At 51.2% G+C, this 21,114-nt stretch overlaps 1 protein-coding gene across 2 annotated transcripts in view; it reads right to left on the reverse strand.

Annotated features, from left to right (window-relative positions):
- Positions 1-730: 730 nt before the first annotated feature.
- The window catches only part of LOC142907370 (DDB1- and CUL4-associated factor 13-like), a 55,557-nt gene continuing 35,173 nt past the window's right edge, over positions 731-21,114 (reverse strand). Inside the window, exons 9-11 of one of the 2 annotated variants that reach the window (XM_076056846.1) lie at positions 15,302-15,437; positions 3,636-3,799; positions 731-1,893 (exon numbers count right to left, since the gene is read on the reverse strand). In XM_076056846.1, the coding sequence (XP_075912961.1) occupies positions 1,806-1,893; positions 3,636-3,799; positions 15,302-15,437 (388 nt within the window). In that variant the 3' untranslated portion in view covers positions 731-1,805. Of the gene's footprint in view, positions 1,894-3,635; positions 3,800-15,301; positions 15,438-16,692; positions 18,392-21,114 lie in introns of those variants that run through there. The other variant, XM_076056845.1, reaches the window with a different exon arrangement.

Here is a 21,114-nt window from a genome sequence, read left to right on the forward strand (position 1 = left end):
CCACTCACCCACCCACCCACCCACTCACCCACCCACCCACCCACTCACTCACCCACCCACTCACTCACCCACCCACTCACCCACTCACCCACCCACTCACCCACCCACCCACTCACCCACTCACCCACCCACCCACTCACCCACTCACCCACTCACCCACCCACCCACCCACTCACCCACCCACCCACTCACCCACTCACCCACCCACCCACTCACCCACCCACCCACTCACCCACCCACCCACCCACTCACCCACCCACCCACTCACCCACCCACTCACCCACCCACTCACCCACCCACCCACCCACTCACCCACCCACCCACTCACCCACCCACTCACCCACCCACTCACCCACCCACCCACCCACTCACCCACCCACCCACCCACTCACCCACCCACCCACCCACTCACCCACCCACTCACCCACCCACCCACCCACTCACCCACCCACCCACCCACTCACCCACCCACCCACCCACTCACCCACCCACTCACCCACTCACCCACCCACCCACCCACTCACCCACCCACCCACTCACCCAGCCACCCACTCACCCAGCCACCCACCCACTCACTCACCCACTCACCCACCCACTCACCCACTCACCCACCAACTCACTCACCCACTCACCCACCAACCCACCCACTCACCCACCCACTCACCCACCCACTCACTCACCCAGCCACCCACTCACCCACCCACCCACCCACTCACCCACCAGACACGTGTTAAAGGGTGCAGGTTTCTGTATTTGACAGCAACAACAAGAGCCAAGGGGCACCCCCAGTGGCAGCTGCCTCTGTGCTGTGTGTACTGTGTGTACTGTGTGTGTGTGTACTGTGTGTGTGTGTACTGTGTGTGTACTGTGTGTGTACTGTGTGTGTACTGTGTATACTGTGTGTGTACTGTGTGTACTGTGTGTGTGTACTGTGTGTGTGTGTGTACTGTGTGTGTACTGTGTGTGTGTACTGTGTGTGTGTACTGTGTGTGTGTGTACTGTGTGTGTGTGTACTGTGTGTGTACTGTGTGTGTGTGTGTGTACTGTGTGTGTGTACTGTGTGTGTACTGTTTGTGTACTGTGTGTGTGCACTGTGTGTGTGTGTACTGTATGCGCACAGTATGCGCACTGTATGCACTGTGCGTACTGTATGTGCACCTATGTACTGTACGCGCTGCGCACTGTACGCACTGCACTGCATGCACTGTATGTACATCGCATGCACGGTGTGTTTACTGTATGTACTGTATATGTAATGTGTGTACTGTGTGAACCGTATATACTGTACGCGCACTGTATGTACTGTATGTGCACTGTGCGTGCAGTGTGTGTACTGTATGTACATGTGTGTGCACTGTGCGTGTACTGTATGAACTGTGCGTACTGTATGTGTACTGTATGCGCACTGTGTGTACTGTCTATACTGTGTGTGTACCGTGTGTGTACTGTATATGCACTGTATGTACTGTATGGAAATGTATGCACTGTATGTGTGCTGTGTGCGCACTGTGCGTGTACTGTGTGTACTGTATGTGTACTGTATGTGTACTTATGTGTACTGTATGCACTGTGTGTACTCTATGTGTACTGTGTGTGCGCTGTGTGTGTACTGTATGTGCACTGTATGTGTACTGTATGCACTGTGTGTACTCTGTGTACTGTGTGTGCGCTGTGTGTGTACTGTATGTGCACTGTATGTGTACTGTATGTGTACTGTATGCACTGTGTGTACTCTATGTGTACTGTGTGTGCGCTGTGTGTGTACTGTACGTGTACTGTATGTACTGTATGTGTGCTGCTATCCCCTAGTCCACGGTAGCCACAATGTGTTTCTTGCGCTCCGGGAGGTGTGGGATGGAGTCGGGGCGGCTGTGGGTACGAAGATTTCTCTCCCTGTTGGCGAGACACACGTACAGTACATACAGTGCATACAGTACATACAGTACACATACAGGGTGAGTGGGTGAGTGAGTGAGTGAGTAGGTGAGTGGGTGAGTGAGTGAGTGGGTGAGTGGTGGGTGAGTGGTGGTGGTGGTGGTAGTGGTGTATTGAACATCGCTAACACTGGGGGAGAGACAAAGGCGGCCGGGCGTGGGGTCTGTGTCTCTGTGTACTGTCTGTGTGTCTCTCTGTGTCTCTCTCTGTGTGTCTCTGTGTCTCTCTGTGTCTCTCTCTCTGTGTCTCTCTCTGTGTGTCTCTCTCTGTGTGTCTCTCTCTGTCTCTGTGTCTCTCTCTGTGTCTCTCTCTGTGTCTCTCTCTGTGTGTGTCTCTCTGTGTGTGTCTCTCTGTGTGTCTCTCTGTGTCTCTCTCTGTGTGTGTCTCTCTCTCTGTGTGTCTCTCTCTCTCTGTCTCTGTCTCTGTGTCTCTCTCTCTCTGTCTGTGTCTCTCTCTGTCTCTCTCTGTGTCTCTGTGTCTCTGTGTGTGTCTCTGTGTCTGTGTCTCTGTCCCACCTGTGCCTGCGGGCCTCCCGCATCACGTGACCCTCCCGCGTGGCGCTGTGCAGCGTCTGTGGCAAGTGGCGGTGTCTCTGTCTCTGTGTCTCTGTGTCTCTGTGTGTGTGTGTCTGTGTGTCTCTGTGTGTGTCTGTGTGTGTGTGTCTGTGTGTGTGTGTCTCTGTCTCTGTGTGTGTCTGTGTGTGTGTGTCTCTGTGTGTGTCTCTGTGTGTGTGTGTGTCTGTGTGTCTCTGTGTGTGTCTGTGTGTGTGTGTGTGTCTCTGTCTCTGTGTGTGTCTGTGTGTGTGTGTGTCTCTGTGTGTGTCTGTGTCTGTGTGTGTGTCTGTGTGTCTGTGTGTGTGTCTCTGTGTGTGTCTCTGTGTGTGTGTCTGTGTGTGTGTGTCTGTGTGTGTGTGTCTGTGTGTGTGTGTCTCTGTGTGTGTCTCTGTGTGTGTGTCTGTGTATGTGTGTCTGTGTGTCTCTGTCTCTGTGTGTGTGTGTCTCTGTCTCTGTGTGTGTCTGTGTGTGTGTGTGTCTGTGTGTGTGTCTGTGTGTGTGTGTGTATGTGTGTGTCTGTGTGTCTCTGTGTGTCTCTGTGTGTCTGTGTCTCTGTGTGTACTGTGTCTGTGTGTGTCTCTATCTCTGTGTGTGTATCTCTCTGTGTGTGTGTCTGTGTGTGTGTGTGTATGTGTGTGTGTCTCTGTGTGTGTGTGTCTCTGTGTCTCTCTCTGTCTCTCTGTGTGTGTGTGTGTGTCTCTGTGTGTCTCTGTGTGTCTCTCTCTCTGTGTGTGTCTCTCTCTGTGTCTCTGTGTGTCTCTGTGTGTCTCTCTCTGTCTCTGTCTCTGTGTCTCTGTCCCACCTGTGCCTGCGGGCCTCCCGCGTGGCGCTGTGTGTCTCTATCTCTGTGTGTCTCTCTCTCTGTGTGTCTCTGTCTCTGTGTGTGTCTCTCTCTGTGTCTCTATCTCTGTGTGTCTCTCTCTCTGTGTATCTCTATCTCTGTGTGTCTCTGTGTGTGTCTCTATCTCTGTGTCTCTGTGTGTGTCTCTCTCTGTGTCTCTATCTCTGTGTGTATCTCTCTGTGTGTCTCTCTCTGTGTGTATCTCTGTGTGTGTCTCTGTGTGTCTCTATCTCTCTCTGTGTCTCTGTGTCTCTCTGTGTGTCTCTCTCTGTGTCTCTCTCTGTGTCTCTGTGTCTCTGTCCCACCTGTGCCTGCGGGCCTCGCGCATCACGTGACCCTCCCGCGTGGCGCTGTGCAGCGTCTGTGGCAAGTGGCGGTGTCGAGCGATGCGCCTGAGCATGGGGAAGGCGGCGAAACGTTGCCGCAGAGACCTGCCGTAGTCCATGGCCGCCCGCTCACGGTGGGACACCTGAGTGGAGCGGACATCGCGACGTTCGGGAGACGTTCGGGAGACGTTCGGGAGACGTTCGGGAGACGTTCGGGAGACGTTCGGGAGACGTTCGGGAGACGTTCGGGAGACGTTCGGGAGACGTTCGGGAGACGTTCGGGAGACGTTCGGGAGACGTTCGGGAGACGTTCGGGAGACGTTCGGGAGACGTTCGGGCGACGTTCGGAAGACGTTCAGGGTGATGTGAGTAGGTGAATGAGTAGGTGAGTGAGTAGCTGGGTGAGTGAATAGTTGAGTGAGTAGCTGAGTGAGTAGGTGAGTGAGTGAGTAGCTGAGTGAGTAGCTGAGTGAGTGGGTGAGTGAGTGAGTGAGTAGCTGAGTGAGTGGGTGAGTGAGTGAGTAGGTGAGTGAGTGAGTAGTTGAGTGAGTAGCTGGGTGAATGAGTAGCTGAGTGAGTAGGTGAGTGAGTAGCTGAGTGAGTAGGTGAGTGAGTGAGTAGCTGAGTGAGTGGGTGAGTGAGTGAGTAGCTGAGTGAGTGGGTGAGTGAGTGAGTAGGTGAGTGAGTGAGTAGTTGAGTGAGTAGCTGGGTGAATGAGTAGCTGAGTGAGTAGGTGAGTGAGTAGCTGAGTGAGTAGGTGAGTGAGTGAGTAGCTGAGTGAGTAGCTGAGTGAGTAGGTGAGTGAGTGAGTAGCTGAGTGAGTGGGTGAGTGAGTGAGTGAGTAGCTGAGTGAGTGGGTGAGTGAGTGAGTAGGTGAGTGAGTGAGTAGTTGAGTGAGTAGCTGGGTGAATGAGTAGCTGAGTGAGTAGGTGAGTGAGTAGCTGAGTGAGTAGGTGAGTGAGTAGGTGAGTGAGTAGCTGAGTGAACAGCTGAGTAAGTGAGTAGCTGGGTGAGTGAGTAGGTGAGTGAGTGAGTAGGTGAGTGAGTGAGTAGGTGAGTGAGTAGCTGAGTGAGTAGCTGAGTGAGTAGGTGAGTGAGTAGGTGAGTGAGTAGCTGAGTGAGTGGCTGAGTGAGTAGGTGAGTGAGTAGCTGAGTGAGTGAGTAGCTGAGTGAGTGGGTGAGTGAGTGAGTAGCTAAGTGAGTAGGTGAGTGAGTAGCTGAGTGAGTAGCTGGGTGAATGAGTAGCTGGGTGAATGAGTAGCTGAGTGAGTGAGTAGCTGGGTGAATGAGTAGCTGGGTGAATGAGTAGCTGGGTGAGTGAGTAGCTGAGTGAGTGAGTAGCTGAGTGAGTAGCTGAGTGAGTGAGTGAGTAGCTGGGTGAGTGAGTAGCTGAGTGAGTAGCTGGGTGAATGAGTAGCTGGGTGAATGAGTAGCTGAGTGAGTGAGTAGCTGAGTGAGTAGCTGGGTGAATGAGTAGCTGGGTGAGTGAGTAGCTGAGTGAGTGAGTAGCTGAGTGAGTAGCTGAGTGAGTGAGTGAGTAGCTGGGTGAGTGAGTAGCTGAGTGAGTAGCTGGGTGAATGAGTAGCTGGGTGAATGAGTAGCTGAGTGAGTAGCTGGGTGAATGAGTAGCTGGGTGAATGAGTAGCGGAGTGAGTAGGTGAGTGAGTAGCTGAGTGAGTAGCTGGGTGAATGAGTAGCTGGGTGAATGAGTAGCTGAGTGAGTAGCTGGGTGAATGAGAAGCTGGGTCAATGAGTAGCGGAGTGAGTAGGTGAGTGAGTAGCTGAGTGAGTAGCTGGGTGAATAAGTAGCTGGGTGAATGAGTAGCTGAGTGAGTGAGTAGCTGAGTGAGTAGCTGGGTGAATGAGTAGCTGGGTGAATGAGTAGCGGAGTGAGTAGGTGAGTGAGTAGCTGAGTGAGTAGCTGGGTGAATGAGTAGCTGGGTGAATGAGTAGCTGAGTGAGTAGCTGGGTGAATGAGAAGCTGGGTGAATGAGTAGCGGAGTGAGTAGGTGAGTGAGTAGCTGAGTGAGTAGCTGGGTGAATAAGTAGCTGGGTGAATGAGTAGCTGAGTGAGTAGCTGGGTGAATGAGAAGCTGGGTGAATGAGTAGCTGAGTGAGTAGCTGGGTGAATGAGAAGCTGGGTGAATGAGTAGCGGAGTGAGTAGGTGAGTGAGTAGCTGAGTGAGTAGCTGGGTGAATGAGTAGCTGGGTGAATGAGTAGCTGAGTGAGTGAGTAGCTGAGTGAGTAGCTGGGTGAATGAGTAGCTGAGTGAGTAGCTGGGTGAATGAGTAGCTGGGTGAATGAGTAGCGGAGTGAGTAGGTGAGTGAGTAGCTGAGTGAGTAGCTGGGTGAATGAGTAGCTGGGTGAATGAGTAGCTGAGTGAGTAGCTGGGTGAATGAGTAGCTGGGTGAATGAGTAGCGGAGTGAGTAGGTGAGTGAGTAGCTGAGTGAGTAGCTGGGTGAATGAGTAGCTGGGTGAATGAGTAGCTGAGTGAGTGAGTAGCTGAGTGAGTAGCTGGGTGAATGAGTAGCTGAGTGAGTAGCTGGGTGAATGAGTAGCTGGGTGAATGAGTAGCGGAGTGAGTAGGTGAGTGAGTAGCTGAGTGAGTAGCTGGGTGAATGAGTAGCTGGGTGAGTGAGTAGCTGAGTGAGTAGCTGGGTGAATGAGTAGCTGGGTGAATGAGTAGCGGAGTGAGTAGGTGAGTGAGTAGCTGAGTGAGTAGCTGGGTGAATGAGTAGCTGGGTGAATGAGTAGCTGAGTGAGTAGCTGGGTGAATGAGTAGCTGGGTGAATGAGTAGCGGAGTGAGTAGGTGAGTGAGTAGCTGAGTGAGTAGCTGGGTGAATGAGTAGCTGGGTGAATGAGTAGCTGAGTGAGTGAGTAGCTGGGTGAGTAGCTGGGTGAATGAGTAGCTGGGTGAGTGAGTAGCTGAGTGAGTAGCTGGGTGAATGAGTAGCTGGGTGAATGAGTAGCTGAGTGAGTGAGTAGCTGAGTGAGTAGCTGGGTGATGAGTAGCTGGGTGAATGAGTAGCGGAGTGAGTAGGTGAGTGAGTATCTGAGTGAGTAGCTGGGTGAATGAGTAGCTGGGTGAATGAGTAGCTGAGTGAGTGAGTAGCTGAGTGAGTAGCTGGGTGAATGAGTAGCTGGGTGAGTGAGTAGCTGAGTGAGTAGCTGGGTGAATGAGTAGCTGGGTGAATGAGTAGCTGAGTGAGTGAGTAGCTGAGTGAGTAGCTGGGTGAATGAGTAGCTGAGTGAGTGAGTAGCTGAGTGAGTAGCTGGGTGAATGAGTAGCTGGGTGAATGAGTAGCGGAGTGAGTAGGTGAGTGAGTAGCTGAGTGAGTAGGTGAGCGAGTAGGTGAGTGAGTAGCTGAGTGAGTAGGTGAGCGAGTAGGTGAGTGAGTAGCTGAGTGAGTAGGTGAGTGAGTAGCTGAGTGAGTAGGTGAGCGAGTAGGTGAGTGAGTAGGTGAGCGAGTAGGTGAGTGAGTAGCTGAGTGAGTAGCTGAGTGAGTGAGTAGCTGAGTGAGTAGCTGAGTGAGTGAGTAGTGGCTGAGTGAGTAGCTGAGTGAGTGAGTAGCTGAGTGAGTGGCTGAGTGAGTAGCTGAGTGAGTGAGTAGCTGAGTGAGTGAGTAGCTGAGTGAGTGAGTAGCTGAGTGAGTGAGTAGCTGAGTGAGTAGCTGAGTGAGTGAGTGAGTAGCTGGGTGAGTGAGTAGCTGAGTGAGTAGCTGGGTGAATGAGTAGCTGGGTGAATGAGTAGCTGAGTGAGTGAGTAGCTGAGTGAGTAGCTGGGTGAATGAGTAGCTGGGTGAGTGAGTAGCTGAGTGAGTGAGTAGCTGAGTGAGTAGCTGAGTGAGTGAGTGAGTAGCTGGGTGAGTGAGTAGCTGAGTGAGTAGCTGGGTGAATGAGTAGCTGGGTGAATGAGTAGCTGAGTGAGTAGCTGGGTGAATGAGTAGCTGGGTGAATGAGTAGCGGAGTGAGTAGGTGAGTGAGTAGCTGAGTGAGTAGCTGGGTGAATGAGTAGCTGGGTGAATGAGTAGCTGAGTGAGTAGCTGGGTGAATGAGAAGCTGGGTGAATGAGTAGCGGAGTGAGTAGGTGAGTGAGTAGCTGAGTGAGTAGCTGGGTGAATAAGTAGCTGGGTGAATGAGTAGCTGAGTGAGTGAGTAGCTGAGTGAGTAGCTGGGTGAATGAGTAGCTGGGTGAATGAGTAGCGGAGTGAGTAGGTGAGTGAGTAGCTGAGTGAGTAGCTGGGTGAATGAGTAGCTGGGTGAATGAGTAGCTGAGTGAGTAGCTGGGTGAATGAGAAGCTGGGTGAATGAGTAGCGGAGTGAGTAGGTGAGTGAGTAGCTGAGTGAGTAGCTGGGTGAATAAGTAGCTGGGTGAATGAGTAGCTGAGTGAGTAGCTGGGTGAATGAGAAGCTGGGTGAATGAGTAGCTGAGTGAGTAGCTGGGTGAATGAGAAGCTGGGTGAATGAGTAGCGGAGTGAGTAGGTGAGTGAGTAGCTGAGTGAGTAGCTGGGTGAATGAGTAGCTGGGTGAATGAGTAGCTGAGTGAGTGAGTAGCTGAGTGAGTAGCTGGGTGAATGAGTAGCTGAGTGAGTAGCTGGGTGAATGAGTAGCTGGGTGAATGAGTAGCGGAGTGAGTAGGTGAGTGAGTAGCTGAGTGAGTAGCTGGGTGAATGAGTAGCTGGGTGAATGAGTAGCTGAGTGAGTAGCTGGGTGAATGAGTAGCTGGGTGAATGAGTAGCGGAGTGAGTAGGTGAGTGAGTAGCTGAGTGAGTAGCTGGGTGAATGAGTAGCTGGGTGAATGAGTAGCTGAGTGAGTGAGTAGCTGAGTGAGTAGCTGGGTGAATGAGTAGCTGAGTGAGTAGCTGGGTGAATGAGTAGCTGGGTGAATGAGTAGCGGAGTGAGTAGGTGAGTGAGTAGCTGAGTGAGTAGCTGGGTGAATGAGTAGCTGGGTGAGTGAGTAGCTGAGTGAGTAGCTGGGTGAATGAGTAGCTGGGTGAATGAGTAGCGGAGTGAGTAGGTGAGTGAGTAGCTGAGTGAGTAGCTGGGTGAATGAGTAGCTGGGTGAATGAGTAGCTGAGTGAGTAGCTGGGTGAATGAGTAGCTGGGTGAATGAGTAGCGGAGTGAGTAGGTGAGTGAGTAGCTGAGTGAGTAGCTGGGTGAATGAGTAGCTGGGTGAATGAGTAGCTGAGTGAGTGAGTAGCTGGGTGAGTAGCTGGGTGAATGAGTAGCTGGGTGAGTGAGTAGCTGAGTGAGTAGCTGGGTGAATGAGTAGCTGGGTGAATGAGTAGCTGAGTGAGTGAGTAGCTGAGTGAGTAGCTGGGTGATGAGTAGCTGGGTGAATGAGTAGCGGAGTGAGTAGGTGAGTGAGTATCTGAGTGAGTAGCTGGGTGAATGAGTAGCTGGGTGAATGAGTAGCTGAGTGAGTGAGTAGCTGAGTGAGTAGCTGGGTGAATGAGTAGCTGGGTGAGTGAGTAGCTGAGTGAGTAGCTGGGTGAATGAGTAGCTGGGTGAATGAGTAGCTGAGTGAGTGAGTAGCTGAGTGAGTAGCTGGGTGAATGAGTAGCTGAGTGAGTGAGTAGCTGAGTGAGTAGCTGGGTGAATGAGTAGCTGGGTGAATGAGTAGCGGAGTGAGTAGCTGAGTGAGTAGCTGAGTGAGTAGGTGAGCGAGTAGGTGAGTGAGTAGCTGAGTGAGTAGGTGAGCGAGTAGGTGAGTGAGTAGCTGAGTGAGTAGGTGAGTGAGTAGCTGAGTGAGTAGGTGAGCGAGTAGGTGAGTGAGTAGGTGAGCGAGTAGGTGAGTGAGTAGCTGAGTGAGTAGCTGAGTGAGTGAGTAGCTGAGTGAGTAGCTGAGTGAGTGAGTAGTGGCTGAGTGAGTAGCTGAGTGAGTGAGTAGCTGAGTGAGTGGCTGAGTGAGTAGCTGGGTGAGTAGCTGAGTGAGTAGCTGAGTGAGTAGCTGAGTGAGTGAGTAGCTGAGTGAGTAGCTGAGTGAGTGAGTAGCTGAGTGAGTGGCTGAGTGAGTGAGTAGCTGTGTGAGTGAGTAGCTGGGTGAATGAGCAGCTGAGTGAGTAGCTGGGTGAGTAGCTAAATGAGTGAGTAGCTGAGTGAGTAGTTGATGAGTAGCTGAGTGAGTAGCTGAGTGAGTAGTTGATGAGTAGCTGAGTGAGTAGCTGAGTGAGTGTGTAGGTGAGTGAGTAGGTGAGGGAGTAGGTGAGTGAGTAGGTGAGTGAGTAGGTGAGTGAGTGAGTGGGTGAGTAAGTGAGTAGGTGAGTGAGTAGGTGAGTGAGTAGGTGAGTGAGTAGCTGAGTGAGTAGGTGATTGATTAGCTGAGTGAGTAGCTGAGTGAGTAGGTGAGTGAGTGAGTAGCTGAGTGGCTGAGTGAGTAGTGGCTGAGTGAGTGGCTGAGTGAGTGAGTAGCTGAGTGAGTAGCTGAGTGAGTGAGTAGCTGAGTGAGTAGCTGAGTGAGTGAGTAGCTGAGTGAGTAGCTGAGTGAGTGAGTAGCTGAGTGAGTAGCTGAGTGAGTGAGTAGCTGAGTGAGTAGCTGAGTGAGTGAGTAGCTGAGTGAGTAGCTGAGTGAGTGAGTAGCTGAGTGAGTAGCTGAGTGAGTGAGTAGCTGAGTGAGTAGCTGAGTGAGTGAGTAGCTGAGTGATTAGCTGAGTGAGTGAGTAGCTGAGTTAGTAGCTGAGTGAGTAGCTGAGTGAGTGAGTAGCTGAGTGAGTGAGTAGCTGAGTGAGTAGCTGAGTGAGTGAGTAGTGAGTGAGTAGCTGGGTGAATGAGAAGCTGAGTGAGTGGCTGAGTGAGTGAGTAGCTGAGTGAGTGAGTAGCTGAGTGAGTGAGTAGCTGAGTGAGTAGCTGAGTGAGTAGCTGAGTGAGTAGCTGGCTGAGTAGTGAGTGAGTAGCTGAGTGAGTGAGTAGCTGAGTGAGTAGTGGCTGAGTGAGTAGTGGCTGAGTGAGTGGCTGAGTGAGTGAGTGGCTGAGTGAGTAGCTGAGTGAGTGAGTGGCTGAGTGAGTGAGTAGCTGAGTGAGTAGCTGAGTGAGAAGTGAGTGAGTAGCTGAGTGAGTAGTGAGTGAGTGAGTAGCTGAGTGAGTAGCTGAGTGAGTAGCTGAGTGAGTAGCTGAGTGAGTGAGTAGCTGAGTGAGTAGCTGAGTGAGTAGCTGAGTGAGTAGCTGAGTGAGTAGCTGAGTGAATAGCTGAGAGTAGCTGAGTGAGTGAGTAGCTGAGTGAGTAGCTGGGTGAATGAGTAGCTGAGTGAGTGAGTAGCTGGGTGAATGAGTAGCTGGGTGAATGAGTAGCGGAGTGAGTAGGTGAGTGAGTAGCTGAGTGAGTAGGTGAGCGAGTAGGTGAGTGAGTAGCTGAGTGAGTAGGTGAGCGAGTAGGTGAGTGAGTAGCTGAGTGAGTAGGTGAGTGAGTAGCTGAGTGAGTAGCTGAGTGAGTAGGTGAGCGAGTAGGTGAGTGAGTAGGTGAGCGAGTAGGTGAGTGAGTAGCTGAGTGAGTAGCTGAGTGAGTGAGTAGCTGAGTGAGTAGCTGAGTGAGTGAGTAGTGGCTGAGTGAGTAGCTGAGTGAGTGAGTAGCTGAGTGAGTGGCTGAGTGAGTAGCTGGGTGAGTAGCTGAGTGAGTAGCTGAGTGAGTAGCTGAGTGAGTGAGTAGCTGAGTGAGTAGCTGAGTGAGTGAGTAGCTGAGTGAGTGGCTGAGTGAGTGAGTAGCTGTGTGAGTGAGTAGCTGGGTGAATGAGCAGCTGAGTGAGTAGCTGGGTGAGTAGCTAAATGAGTGAGTAGCTGAGTGAGTAGTTGATGAGTAGCTGAGTGAGTAGCTGAGTGAGTAGTTGATGAATAGCTGAGTGAGTAGCTGAGTGTGTAGGTGAGTGTGTAGCTGAGTGAGTAGCTGAGTGAGTGTGTAGGTGAGTGTGTAGGTGAGTGAGTAGGTGAGGGAGTAGGTGAGTGAGTAGGTGAGTGAGTAGGTGAGTGAGTGGGTGAGTAAGTGAGTAGGTGAGTGAGTAGGTGAGTGAGTAGCTGAGTGAGTAGGTGATTGATTAGCTGAGTGAGTAGCTGAGTGAGTAGGTGAGTGAGTGAGTAGCTGAGTGAGTGAGTAGCTGAGTGAGTAGCTGAGTGAGTGAGTAGCTGAGTGAGTAGCTGAGTGAGTGAGTAGCTGAGTGAGTAGCTGAGTGAGTAGCTGAGTGAGTAGCTGAGTGAGTGAGTAGCTGAGTGAGTAGCTGAGTGAGTGAGTAGCTGAGTGAGTAGCTGAGTGAGTAGCTGAGTGAGTGAGTAGCTGAGTGAGTAGCTGAGTGAGTGAGTAGCTGAGTGAGTAGCTGAGTGAGTGAGTAGCTGAGTGAGTAGCTGAGTGAGTGAGTAGCTGAGTGATTAGCTGAGTGAGTGAGTAGCTGAGTTAGTAGCTGAGTGAGTAGCTGAGTGAGTGAGTAGCTGAGTGAGTGAGTAGCTGAGTGAGTAGCTGAGTGAGTGAGTAGTGAGTGAGTAGCTGGGTGAATGAGAAGCTGAGTGAGTGGCTGAGTGAGTGAGTAGCTGAGTGAGTGAGTAGCTGAGTGAGTGAGTAGCTGAGTGAGTAGCTGAGTGAGTAGCTGAGTGAGTAGCTGAGTGAGTAGCTGGCTGAGTAGTGAGTGAGTAGCTGAGTGAGTGAGTAGCTGAGTGAGTAGTGGCTGAGTGAGTAGTGGCTGAGTGAGTGGCTGAGTGAGTGAGTGGCTGAGTGAGTAGCTGAGTGAGTGGCTGAGTGAGTGAGTAGCTGAGTGAGTAGCTGAGTGAGTAGTGAGTGAGTAGCTGAGTGAGTAGTGAGTGAGTAGCTGAGTGAGTAGCTGAGTGAGTAGCTGAGTGAGTGAGTAGCTGAGTGAGTAGCTGAGTGAGTGAGTAGCTGAGTGAGTAGCTGAGTGAGTAGCTGAGTGAGTAGCTGATTGAGTAGCTGAGTGAGTAGCTGAGTGAGTAGCTGAGTGAGTAGCTGAGTGAATAGCTGAGTGAGTAGCTGAGTGAGTGGGTAGCTGAGTGAGTAGCTGGGTGAATGAGTAGCTGAGTGAGTGAGTAGCTGAGTGAGTAGCTGGGTGAATGAGTAGCTGGGTGAATGAGTAGCGGAGTGAGTAGGTGAGTGAGTAGCTGAGTGAGTAGGTGAGCGAGTAGGTGAGTGAGTAGCTGAGTGAGTAGGTGAGCGAGTAGGTGAGTGAGTAGCTGAGTGAGTAGGTGAGTGAGTAGCTGAGTGAGTAGGTGAGCGAGTAGGTGAGTGAGTAGGTGAGCGAGTAGGTGAGTGAGTAGCTGAGTGAGTAGCTGAGTGAGTGAGTAGCTGAGTGAGTAGCTGAGTGAGTGAGTAGTGGCTGAGTGAGTAGCTGAGTGAGTGAGTAGCTGAGTGAGTGGCTGAGTGAGTAGCTGGGTGAGTAGCTGAGCGAGTAGCTGAGTGAGTAGCTGAGTGAGTAGCTGAGTGAGTGAGTAGCTGAGTGAGTAGCTGAGTGAGTGAGTAGCTGAGTGAGTGGCTGAGTGAGTGAGTAGCTGTGTGAGTGAGTAGCTGAGTGAGTAGCTGGGTGAGTAGCTAAATGAGTGAGTAGCTGAGTGAGTAGTTGATGAGTAGCTGAGTGAGTAGCTGAGTGAGTAGTTGATGAGTAGCTGAGTGTGTAGGTGAGTGTGTAGCTGAGTGAGTAGCTGAGTGAGTGTGTAGGTGAGTGTGTAGGTGAGTGAGTAGGTGAGGGAGTAGGTGAGTGAGTAGGTGAGTGAGTAGGTGAGTGAGTGAGTGGGTGAGTAAGTGAGTAGGTGAGTGAGTAGGTGAGTGAGTAGCTGAGTGAGTAGGTGATTGATTAGCTGAGTGAGTAGCTGAGTGAGTAGGTGAGTGAGTGAGTAGCTGAGTGAGTAGCTGAGTGAGTGAGTAGCTGAGTGAGTAGCTGAGTGAGTGAGTAGCTGAGTGAGTAGCTGAGTGAGTGAGTAGCTGAGTGAGTAGCTGAGTGAGTGAGTAGCTGAGTGAGTAGCTGAGTGAGTGAGTAGCTGAGTGAGTAGCTGAGTGAGTGAGTAGCTGAGTGAGTAGCTGAGTGAGTGAGTAGCTGAGTGAGTAGCTGAGTGAGTGAGTAGCTGAGTGATTAGCTGAGTGAGTGAGTAGCTGAGTTAGTAGCTGAGTGAGTAGCTGAGTGAGTGAGTAGCTGAGTGAGTGAGTAGCTGAGTGAGTAGCTGAGTGAGTGAGTAGTGAGTGAGTAGCTGGGTGAATGAGAAGCTGAGTGAGTGGCTGAGTGAGTGAGTAGCTGAGTGAGTGAGTAGCTGAGTGAGTGAGTAGCTGAGTGAGTAGCTGAGTGAGTAGCTGAGTGAGTAGCTGGCTGAGTAGTGAGTGAGTAGCTGAGTGAGTGAGTAGCTGAGTGAGTAGTGGCTGAGTGAGTGGCTGAGTGAGTGAGTGGCTGAGTGAGTAGCTGAGTGAGTGAGTGGCTGAGTGAGTGAGTAGCTGAGTGAGTAGCTGAGTGCGTAGTTGAGTGAGTAGCTGAGTGAGTAGTGAGTGAGTAGCTGAGTGAGTAGCTGAGTGAGTAGCTGAGTGAGTGAGTAGCTGAGTGAGTAGCTGAGTGAGTGAGTAGCTGAGTGAGTAGGTGAGTGAGTAGCTGAGTGAGTAGCTGAGTGAGTAGCTGAGTGAGTGAGTAGCTGAGTGAGTAGCTGAGTGAGTGGCTGAGTGAGTAGCTGAGTGAGTAGTGGCTGAGTGAGTAGCTGAGTGAGTAGCTGAGTGAGTAGCTGAGTGAGTAGCTGAGTGAGTAGCTGAGTGAGTGAGTAGCTGAGTGAGTAGCTGAGTGAGTGAGTAGCTGAGTGAGTAGGTGAGTGAGTAGCTGAGTGAGTAGCTGAGTGAGTGAGTGGCTGAGTGAGTAGCTGAGTGAGTAGCTGAGTGAGTAGCTGAGTGAGTAGTGAGTGTGTAGCTGAGTGAGTGGCTGAATGAGTGGCTGAGTGAGTAGCTGAGTGAGTAGCTGAGTGAGTAGCTGAGTGAGTAGGTGAGTGAGTAGCTGAGTGAGTAGTGGTTGAGTGAGTGGCTGAGTGGCTGAGTGAGTGAGTGGGTGAGTGAGTGAGCATCTGAGTGAGTGGCTGAGTGAGTAGCTGAGTGAGTGAGTGGCTGAGTGAGTAGCTGAGTGAGTAGCTGAGTGAGTAGCTGAGTGAGTGAGTGGCTGAGTGAGTGGCTGAGTAAGTGAGTAGTTGAGTAGCTGAGTGAGTAGCTGAGTGAGTAGCTGAGTGAGTGAGTAGTTGAGTGGCTGAGTGAGTAGCTGAGTGAGTAGCTGAGTGAGTGAGTATCTGAGTGAGTAGCTGAGTGAGTAGCTGAGTGAGTAGCTGAGTGAGTAGGTGAGTGAGTAGCTGAGTGAGTAGTGGTTGAGTGAGTGGCTGAGTGGCTGAGTGAGTGAGTGGGTGAGTGAGTGAGCATCTGAGTGAGTGGCTGAGTGAGTAGCTGAGTGAGTGAGTGGCTGAGTGAGTAGCTGAGTGAGTAGCTGAGTGAGTAGCTGAGTGAGTGAGTGGCTGAGTGAGTGGCTGAGTAAGTGAGTAGTTGAGTAGCTGAGTGAGTAGCTGAGTGAGTAGCTGAGTGAGTGAGTAGTTGAGTGGCTGAGTGAGTAGCTGAGTGAGTAGCTGAGTGAGTGAGTATCTGAGTGAGTAGCTGAGTGAGTGAGTGGCTGAGTGAGTAGCTGAGTGAGTAGCTGAGTGTTACCACTCCGAGCTTGTCTGAGGCGTCTGCCTTCCACACGCGAATGTTCATCTCGTCCGAGGCTCCGAGCAGAAATTTGGAGTCCAGGGACCAGCGAACAGCTACCACATGCTGCATTCTCTTAGCATGGTACACCTCACTGTGACACACACAGTGACACACACACAGTGACACACACAGTGACACACACACAGTGACACACACACACAGTGACACACACACAGTGACACACACACACACAGTGACACACACAGTGACACAGTGACACACACAGTGACACACACACAGTGACACACACACAGTGACACACACACAGTGACACACACAGTGACACACACAGAGACACACACAGTGACACACACAGTGACACACACACAGTGACACACACAGTGACACACACACAGTGACACACACACACAGTGACACACACACACAGTGACACACACACAGTGACACACACAGTGACACAGTGACACACACACAGTGACACACACACAGTGACACACACACAGTGACACACACACAGTGACACACACACACACAGTGACACACACAGTGACACAGTGACACACACAGTGACACACACACAGTGACACACACACAGTGACACACACAGTGACACACACAGAGACACACACAGTGACACACACAGTGACACAGTGACACACACAGTGACACACACACAGTGACACACACAGTGACACAGTGACACACACAGTGACACACACAGTGACACACACACAGTGACACACACAGTGACACAGTGACACACACAGTGACACACACAGTGACACACACACAGTGACACACACAGTGACACACACAGTGACACACACAGTGACACACACACAGTGACACAGCCACCACACGCTGCATTCTCTTAGCATGGTACACCTCACTGTGACACACACAGTGACACACACAGTGACACAGTGATACAGTGACACACACACAGTGACACACACAGTGACACAGTGACACACACAGTGACACACACACAGTGATACACACACAGTGATACACACACAGTGACACACACAGTGACACACACACAGTGACACACACACAGTGACACACACAGTGACACACAGTGACACACACACAGTGACACACACAGTGACACACACAGTGACACACACACACAGTGACACACACACAGTGACACACACAGTGACACACACACAGTGACACACACACAGTGACACACACAGTGACACACACACAGTGACACACACAGTGACACACACACAGTGACACACACACAGTGACACACACAGTGACACACACACAGTGACACTGTGACACACACAGTGACACACACACAGTGACACACAGTGACACACACACAGTGACACACACAGTGACACACACAGTGACACACACACACACAGTGACACACACACAGTGACACACACAGTGACACACACACAGTGACACACACACACAGTGACACACACACACAGTGACACACACACAGTGACACACACACACAGTGACACACACACAGTGACACACACACACAGTGACACACACAGTGACACACACAGTGACACACACAGTGACACACACAGTGACACACACACAGTGACACACACAGTGACACACACAGTGACACAGCCACCACATGCTGCATTCTCTTAGCATGGTACACCTCACTGTGACACACACAGTGACACACACAGTGACACACACAGTGACACACACAGTGACACACACACACAGTGACACACACAGTGACACACACACACAGTGACACACACACACAGTGACACACACACACAGTGACACACACAGTGACACACACACAGTGACACACACAGTGACACACACACAGTGACACAGTGACACACACAGTGACACACACAGTGACACACACACAGTGACACAGCCACCACACGCTGCATTCTCTTAGCATGGTACACCTCACTGTGACACACACAGTGACACACACAGTGACACACACACACAGTGACACACACACACAGTGACACACACACAGTGACACACACAGTGACACACACAGTGACACACACAGTGACACACACAGTGACACACACACACACAGTGACACACACACAGTGACACACACACAGTGACACAGCCACCACACGCTGCATTCTCTTAGCATGGTACACCTCACTGTGACACACACAGTGACACACACAGTGACACAGTGACACACACACAGTGACACACACAGTGACACACACACAGTGACACACACACAGTGACACACACAGTGACACAGTGACACACACACAGTGACACACACAGTGACACACACAGTGACACACACACAGTGACACACACAGTGACACAGTGACACACACAGTGACACACACAGTGACACACACACAGTGACACACACAGTGACACACACAGTGACACACACAGTGACACACACACAGTGACACAGCCACCACACGCTGCATTCTCTTAGCATGGTACACCTCACTGTGACACACACAGTGACACACACAGTGACACAGTGATACAGTGACACACACACAGTGACACACACAGTGACACAGTGACACACACAGTGACACACACACAGTGATACACACACAGTGATACACACACAGTGACACACACAGTGACACACACACAGTGACACACACACAGTGACACACACAGTGACACACAGTGACACACACACAGTGACACACACAGTGACACACACAGTGACACACACACACAGTGACACACACACAGTGACACACACAGTGACACACACACAGTGACACACACACAGTGACACACACAGTGACACACACACAGTGACACACACAGTGACACACACACAGTGACACACACACAGTGACACACACAGTGACACACACACAGTGACACTGTGACACACACAGTGACACACACACAGTGACACACAGTGACACACACACAGTGACACACACAGTGACACACACAGTGACACACACACACACAGTGACACACACACAGTGACACACACAGTGACACACACACAGTGACACACACACACAGTGACACACACACACAGTGACACACACACAGTGACACACACACAGTGACACAGCCACCACATGCTGCATTCTCTTAGCATGGTACACCTCACTGTGACACACACAGTGACACACACAGTGACACACACAGTGACACACACAGTGACACACACACACAGTGACACACACAGTGACACACACACACAGTGACACACACACACAGTGACACACACACACAGTGACACACACAGTGACACACACACAGTGACACACACAGTGACACACACACAGTGACACAGTGACACACACAGTGACACACACAGTGACACACACACAGTGACACAGCCACCACACGCTGCATTCTCTTAGCATGGTACACCTCACTGTGACACACACAGTGACACACACAGTGACACACACACACAGTGACACACACACACAGTGACACACACACAGTGACACACACAGTGACACACACAGTGACACACACAGTGACACACACAGTGACACACACACACACAGTGACACACACACAGTGACACACACACAGTGACACAGCCACCACACGCTGCATTCTCTTAGCATGGTACACCTCACTGTGACACACACAGTGACACACACACAGTGACACAGTGACACACACACAGTGACACACACACAGTGACACACACACAGTGACACACACACAGTGACACACACACAGTGACACACACACAGTGACACACACAGTGACACACACAGTGACACACACAGTGACACACACAGTGACACACACACAGTGACACACACACAGTGACACACACACACAGTGACACACACACAGTGACACACACACACACAGTGACACACACAGTGACACAGCCACCACACGCTGCATTCTCTTAGCATGGTACACCTCACTGTGACACACACAGTGACACACACACAGTGACACACACAGTGACACACACACAGTGACACACAGTGACACACACACAGTGACACACACACAGTGACACACACAGTGACACACACACAGTGACACACACACAGTGACACAGTGACACAGTGACACACACAGTGACACACACAGTGACACACACAGTGACACACACAGTGACACACACACAGTGACACACACAGTGACACACAGTGACACACACACACACACAGTGACACACACACAGTGACACACACACACACAGTGACACACACACAGTGACACACACAGTGACACACACAGTGACACACACAGTGACACACACAGTGACACACACAGTGACACAGCCACCACACGCTGCATTCTCTTAGCATGGTACACCTCACTGTGACACACACAGTGACACACACAGTGACACACACAGTGACACACACAGTGACACACACACAGTGACACACACACAGTGACACACACACACAGTGACACACACAGTGACACACACACACAGTGACACACACAGTGACACACATAGTGACACACACACAGTGACACACATAGTGACACACACACAGTGACACACACACAGTGACACACACACAGACACACACACAGTGACACACACACACAGTGACACACACACACAGTGACACACACACACAGTGACACACACACACAGTGACACACACACACAGTGACACACACACAGTGACACACACACAGTGACACACACACACAGTGACACACACACAGTGACACAGTGACACACACACAGTGACACACACACAGTGACACACACACACAGTGACACACACACACAGTGACACACACACACAGTGACACACACACACAGTGACACACACACACAGTGACACACACAGTGACACACACAGCCACCACACGCTGCATTCTCTTAGCATGGTACACCTCACTGTGACACACACAGTGACACACACACAGTGACACAGTGACACACACAGTGACACACACAGTGATACACACACAGTGACACACACACAGTGACACAGTGACACACACAGTGACACACACAGTGACACACACAGTGACACACACACAGTGACACACACACAGTGACACAGTGACACACACAGTGACACACACAGTGATACACACACAGTGACACACACACAGTGACACAGTGACACACACAGTGACACACACAGTGATACACACACAGTGACACACACACAGTGATACACACACAGTGACACACACACAGTGACACAGTGACACACACAGTGACACACACACACAGTGACACACACAGAGACACACACACAGTGACACACACACAGTGACACACACACAGTGACACACACACAGTGACACACACACAGTGACACACACACAGTGACACACACACAGTGACACACACACAGTGACACACACAGTGACACACACACAGTGACACACACACAGTGATACACACACAGTGACACACACACAGTGACACACACACAGTGACACACACAGTGACACACACAGTGACACACACACAGTGACACACACACAGTGACACACACACACAGTGACACACACACAGTGACACACACAGTGACACTGTGACACACACAGTGACACACACAGTGACACACACTCAGTGACACACACACAGTGACACAGCCACCACACGCTGCATTCTCTTAGCATGGTACACCTCACTGTGACACACACAGTGACACACACACAGTGACACAGTGACACACACACAGTGACACAGTGATACAGTGACACACACACACAGACACACACACAGTGACACACAGTGACACACACACACACAGTGACACACAGTGACACACACACACACACACAGTGACACACAGTGACACACACACACACACAGACACACACAGATACACACACAGACACAGACACACACACAGACACACACAGAG

This window comes from Petromyzon marinus, chromosome 78 (genome assembly GCF_048934315.1).
Source record: "Petromyzon marinus isolate PM22_M1 ecotype Great Lakes invasive population chromosome 78, UKy_Petmar_22M1.pri1.0, whole genome shotgun sequence".
NCBI classification, from domain to species: domain Eukaryota; kingdom Metazoa; phylum Chordata; class Hyperoartia; order Petromyzontiformes; family Petromyzontidae; genus Petromyzon; species Petromyzon marinus.